Source organism: Mustela nigripes, chromosome 1, assembly GCF_022355385.1.
Source record: "Mustela nigripes isolate SB6536 chromosome 1, MUSNIG.SB6536, whole genome shotgun sequence".
Lineage (NCBI taxonomy): Eukaryota > Metazoa > Chordata > Mammalia > Carnivora > Mustelidae > Mustela > Mustela nigripes.
Genome location: NC_081557.1, coordinates 232506456 through 232513108, shown reverse-complemented (window position 1 = coordinate 232513108; position 6653 = coordinate 232506456). Strand labels below are relative to the sequence as shown.

Genomic DNA, 6653 nt, shown 5'->3' with positions numbered 1-6653 from the left:
ATTGGAATCCTCTTTGTTCAATATGTAGCCAAGTAGATATCTAAGACCTTGGTTAATTGGTAGAAGGAAATCTTGTCTTTGAAATTCAGAGCCACATGAGTGTTTAATTTTTCATGTGATTTCATTAAATTTTCTGGTATTCAGTAATCAAAATTAATACCACTGATGCTGACAAGCCAAGGCCGTGATGGTCTCACCTTAATGAAATGGTAATACGACTATAATAACCCATTCATATCACATTGTTTTAGCTAAAGCTGAAGTCCCAAAGTTTATACGCTAGACGTTAACAGGGATTATCAAAGATGAAGGGGCTTTAGGTAATTTTTTTTTCTTTCAGTTGTGTGTTTTTTACAGTATTTTTTAACCATGAACATATAGGGCTTATACAATAAGGTTTCTATGAAAACTGATTTAAAAGTACGTTGTTTTCCTACATTAAAACGCCCTAAATCCTTTCACTGGTCTTTCACTTTCTCTGCACTACCTCATTTTACTAATAATAAAATATGAGCTTTTTCCCTACCCTGAGATCCTATTTTTTTTTTTAATAAAAGAAAATGATGTGGCAGCAAATGGCCGATGTTACTCTATTTTTAATTTATTTCAAGCTTATTTGTTTCCTTACTGATTTACTATCATCAGCATCAGGTCTCTGCAACTCAATTTACTTGGTATTGTTAACTGCGGGTTCCACAGTATATGCATAACGTGAATTACTTGCTTGGAGTCCTGCATAACTGGTTTGCTTTTATGTAGATAACAATAAAAAAAGGGATTTTGTATATCATCTCTTTCCTTCCCACTTAGAAAACAACCTCTGCATTAAAATGGAAACACAGCAAACTCTATTACAAATGCTATTAAACTTGGCTGAACTCAAGACAGTAAGTCTTGCAGAAGGTACATCTCTGAACCACGAAGGAGCCCTCAAACCCGAGAACGCTTTTTATGATCTGATTAGTGCTCTTCCACTGTCTCAACTAGCACATCCATCAGAGTCTCAGCTCAAGCAACTTGACTTGGAAACTCGCTAGTAAGATGTTGACAGAAACCTCCTTCAAAGCAGCTATGGCCCTTCCCTAGGGCAAAAGAAAGAACGAGCGGGTGTCACTCCGCCGTGTCAAACCACTGCTGGGGCTCCGTGAACACCTTCTGTTCCCACTTGAATTTGAGCTCTTCGGCGAGATCCCTCCTGCCGATCTGGCGGAGGTGACGAGCCAGAAGGCGAACTTTATCGGTGGATTTGGGGAGTGACTTTTTCCAGAAGCAAAGAAGCTCGTGGATCTGTTCTGTGAGGTCACCAGGGCTCTTCAGTCTGATGAGCTCAACGGTGCTGCGGCGAACCGGGAGGGACGAGGAGAGGCGCGCGGCGTTTTCTTCCGAGAGCTCCTCGGCCAGCCAGTGCAGCAGGTTATCCCACAGGGCACCTGCCGGCACACGCAGAACACGCGGCATCAGGACTCTTTCCCCGCGGCAGTGCTGATCTCACCCTCCACACCTGCTCCCGGGAACTCTGAGGGCTCTCTGCTTTGGCCTCTGAACGGTGGAAAGATCTGGACCCACCCCCAGTGGACAAGTGAAAAACTTTGGGTCCCTGGCATTTCTGGGGTCTTCGCCTGAAGGAACGACTGATTAACAAGGACTAGAATTGCTTCTCAGATTTTTAACTCCCCTGAGATCCAGGATGGTTCGTGAAATGAATTTTACACTCTGCCCCAGATAGTCCAATTAAGTAAAACTAGGGTAGAAGTAAAATTGGGCATTTTAGGGGTGCCTGGGTGGCTCAGTGGGTTAAGCCTCTGCCTTCAGCCCACGTCATGATCTCAGGGTCCTGGGATGGAGCCCCACATAGGGCTCTGTCCTTGGCGGGGAGCTTGCTTCCCCCTCTTTCTCTGCCTACTTGTGATCTCTCTGTCTCTCTCTGTCAAATAAACAAATAAAATCTTAAAAAAAAATTGTGCATTTTAAATAAACTCTGAGATGATGCTAACACTGGGGTCCCCAACCATACTTTGAGTAGCACTATGTTAAAGGAGACTCCTGGGCTCAAAAAATGTTTTCTTAGTTAGTACTAATCTGATGCATAAATTGTAACCGCAACTACATAATGCTCTCACCACCAACCCCAAATATACACACACACACAAAGTCACCAAGATTCAACCCAAAGAGCAGTTCTGTGGACAGTCCTTTAGACCAAAACATTTCCCCTGGCCTCTGGACCATTTACAGCCACAAATATCTCCTTTGAATGCATCCTGTATTTCAGTATACCTCTTCCCTTATCCTGTGACTTGTGTCTACCAACTAAACTGATGATGCCATTTTTCTGTTGTTTGGCTTTTTCATTGGGTAACTCTGAGCCATCACGCTCAGTCAAGCCCCTGAGCCTCCCATCCCCCTGCCTCTCTGCCCCAGCCTGCACCACTCTCCAGCTAACTCTTGCCTCGTCTGATGTGGAGCAAGAATTCTGCATCTGCCATCTTTGATTCCACGATTCCTTCTCCCTACCCATTCACAGAAATTGCACATAAATTTGTGAATCATGCCACTTTTCTAGGAATGCTACTCAGGAAATGCAGTCCACACATCCTCACACTTCATTCTTCAAATCCGCATTCTGCTTCCACCCTGCTCATGAATGAGGAGGCCTTCCTGTCCCCATCCACACCACCTCTCTCCTGCCATTGGCTGACGGCAGCATCAGTAACCCTATTGATACCCAGTCATACATCTGACCACATGGTTCCTTAATCTTGTTGACTTCAGTGACCTGTGCTGTGATTCCACATAAGAAACTGACTTTCACGGCCAATACTCATGTTTTATCTCCCTCCAAGGGATCAGTTTCTCAATATTATGGCTGACCACTACTTCCTAAACTTCCACAGCTCTGCCCCTGTCACTTAATACGCTTCTTGCCCCTGTCACTGACACAGCAAGTCCTTGGATGCCCATCACTCATCTCTACTGAATCTTGCATACCTCTTACTATCAGAAGCTCGGGCTGTTCCCCATGATCAGCTATGTACATCAACAACCACCTTGCAGCCATCTTGGAATCTTTTGTCCGTTTTAGTTTTCATTGTTATTAATTTACCAACTGTCAATCCTGCTTTACTCACCCTGCATTCAACTACTGAGATCTCCAGGGTTATGAAACTATGCCAAATGTCATCAACTAGCCCTGTGTTCTGTATACCAGTCAAGCCTTTATAGCAGTGAACCCACCCATTAAAATTTTTTTTTCCTAAATGCAATTTAAAATTTTCCCAGCAATGACCAAAAACTTTTCCAGCATCTTTAAGCCCGAATCCCACTCACCTTCTGTTTCACTCAGCCAATGTCTGTTTCTCCTAATTCACCCAAATTCATTTGACGTGAGTTCTCTTAAAGCTCATTTTCATTTAGAAATCACCGTCATAAAATCTCACTCCTCCATGTTTTCCAGATTCCATTCCCTACAGTGTTCTTCTTTTTTTTTTTTTTTTTGTAAGATTTTATTTATTTGTCAGAGAGAGAGGGAGAGAGAGCAAGCACAAGCAGACGGAATGGCAGGCAGAGACAGAGGGAGAAGCAGGCTCCCTGCCGAGCAAGGAGCCCGATGTGGGACTCGATCCCTGGACGCTGGGATCATGACCTGAGCCGAAGGCCGCCGCTTAACCAACTGAGCCACCCAGGCGTCCCCCCTACAGTGTTCTTCACCAAGTAATTTCCCTTCACACCTGTTCCTTCAGTCTCCTCCTTACCATGCTTCAAGCCTCCCCTTTCCTTGCTTCTGCTACTGTTTCAAGCCACCAGGCTTTCCCCATCTTCCCTTTAACCATAAGATATTTTTATGCCTAATGTAAACTCAGTGCCACAAGTTCATCATGTCGGCTCACTCCGCAAGCCCTTGTTTTACAGGTGATATGCTATCGGTTATAACTCTGTGGAATCCTCTTTCTGATCTTCCTAGTACCCTCCTGATTATGACTCAGAGCTAACGACTCTCCGTCTGCAGCTTCTCTGATTTCCAGAAAGCATTTCGCTCCTTCCCCTGGGTTCTACGGCCTGTCCTGGTTCTCCTCCTCCCTCTCTTTCCCCTCTGTTGACTCTCATCCTCCTGATTCTGATGAATTACTACTTCCTCTCTCAGGCCTCTTTTTTCTCTGTCCTCTCCCCCCAATGAGTTTGTTCAGGTCATGCTCTCAGGGTCCTGGGATCAAGTCCTGTGGTGGACTCCCTGCTCAGTGGGGACTCTGCTTCTCCTTTTCCTTCTACCCTTCCCTCCAACCCCACTTGTGCTCGGCCTTTCTCGCATAAATAAAATCTTAAAAAAAAAAAAAGAAAAGAAAAGAAAAGGAAAGGAATATCCCAGCTCGGCTATACCTTTATCTTTGGCTTTGTCTCCCTAAATCTTGGAGGGCATTTGCAATATCCATCTCCTAATTGTCTGTACCAGTATATATCACAGCCAATTCAAGCTACAGGTTTCTAAAGTCAAAAATCAACTTCGCCCTTTTTCTAACTAGATTCTTCCTTCACCCTACGCACTTCTTAGTGAATGTGACCACTCTGCTGAGTGAGCTGAAACATGTTACATTATTCAAATTTCTCAATGCTTATTTCTTATCCCCACACCCATGTCCTAACTCTAAACCTACCTCAGATACTTCCCCTCCTTGCCAGCCTAACTGACAATCTCAGTCATGCTCCGCCTCTCTTTTCTGGGGTATCGCGAACCAGGACTTTAACTCCTATCCCTGCTATCAGTTGCGACCCACTTCAGTCCTCTATACATTGAACAGTTTTCAAAGTCTCACCCATTCCTTGTTAGTAAGTTTCATAGCGGCTCCTCCTACTGTCTGAATGTCCTCTCTTGGCATTTAAAACTTCTCACAGTTTTGTCCTGCTCTGACCTCGCTTACCACCATCCTTCCTGCAGCGGCTTGGTTGTGAGAGACCTCACACCATCACAACCTAGGACTTCCTCTACACACAGGAGGGATGATTGCACTCTTGCGCTCTCCGCTGGTTGTTGGCAATGGCAAAGAGAGTGCTTTTCTGTAGACATCAAATTCTTCAAGAGGTAGCAACCCTACAAAACTTGCCAGGTTTTCAAATACTACAGCTGGGTTTTGTTTCCGTTTTCGGTTTTTGTTGTTGTTGTTGCTGCTGCTCAAGATTTTATTTGTTTAGTTGAGAGAAAAACAGAGTGAGCAGAAACAAGGGGAGGGGCGAAGGGAGAGGGAGAAGCAGACCCCCCCACACACACATACATATCCATGCCCCACCCCCCACCTCCCGCACCAAGAAGGGAGCTGATGCCGGCTCCATCCCGGGACCCCAACACCATGACCTGAGCTGAAGCCAACACTGAACCAACTGAGCCATCCAGGTGTCCCACTACTGCTGTTTTGTTGTTTTTGTTGTTGTTGTTGTTTTAGATTTGCTTTGCAGGGTTTTCTCAGTTTGGGCTTTGGTAGGTTTAATTGAGTTTTTCTACATCACCTGTTCTTTGTTTGAAATGGTTTTTATTGTCTCTGAGATGGGGTATAACACTAAGGTTTATGCCTATTCTCACATCTAATGTAATTGGGTAAAGCCTGCACATACAATCCATACAGATAACCCCTGAATGAAACTCTGTGCCGTCAGTGGTGGCCCAACACTGTAGTCAAAGCATTGGTATCTTTTGAAGACCAAGATCAAATAATAAATTATTTGAAGACCAATAATTATTTTGTGACCATTAACATTATGAAATGATTGTTTCAAAAGCTAAAATAGAATAAAAATGTCAAATTCTGGGGCACCTGGGTGGCTCAGTGAGATAAAGCCTCTGCCTTCGGCTCAGGTCATGATCCCAGGGTCCTGGAATAGAGCCCTACATCGGGCTTTCTGCTCGGCAGGGAGCCTGCTTCCTCCCTCTCTCTCTGCCTACTTCTCCGCCTATTTGTGATCTCTCTCTGTCAAATGAATAAATAAAATCTTTTAAAAAATGTCAAATTCTACCTTGAAGTCCACATCATTGTTATATAATAGAATTATGTATACCCACAATCAACTATTAAATGTTTCTTTTTTTGTGATTTCATACCAACATACCTCTATTTAAAAGCTATTGGCCTTGAATGTAGAGTTGAAGTGACCACACTTAGATCCATGAATTAATTGTCAACATTTCAGAACAAACTGTAGTTGTTTATTTACCAAACCAAGCAATTAATATTATCTTAGCAGGGCTCATATTTCTTAGAGATTTTAACAATTTTAATTACACCCATATTTGAGAATATTTTGGTTTATATGTGTATGATTTCCAAAGGAAAACTCATTTATTAGGCTGATGAATGTAATTATTCGTTAATTGCAAAGTCACTTTCTCCACCCTTTTTTTTTACACAATCCACATAGTATAAAATATAAGAGGAAAAATAATGCCCGTGTAAGGAGGACTAAGCAAATATTTCTTACCTACAGGATCAGTAGAAATTATTTTGGTACTCTGTGGACGGTTGATCAATTTTTTATGCTATGGGAGAAAAAGGACACAGAATAAGCAGAAGAATTCATTAATTTGTGAACAGGCTACAAGTAAAAATCCATCTGAACCTCACCCCTATTTGAAAGAAGTACTGAATTGCACACCTTGCAAAAGTAGATTG

At 43.2% G+C, this 6653-nt stretch overlaps 1 protein-coding gene across 1 annotated transcript in view; it reads right to left on the bottom strand.

Moving 5' to 3' along the window:
* Positions 1-381: 381 nt before the first annotated feature.
* The window catches only part of DTHD1 (death domain containing 1), a 67275-nt gene continuing 61003 nt past the window's right edge, over positions 382-6653 (bottom strand). Inside the window, exons 9-10 of the mRNA XM_059395927.1 lie at positions 6463-6520; positions 382-1430 (exon numbers count right to left, since the gene is read on the bottom strand). Of these exons, the coding sequence (XP_059251910.1) occupies positions 1111-1430; positions 6463-6520 (378 nt within the window). The 3' untranslated portion in view covers positions 382-1110. The remainder of the gene's footprint in view (positions 1431-6462; positions 6521-6653) is intronic.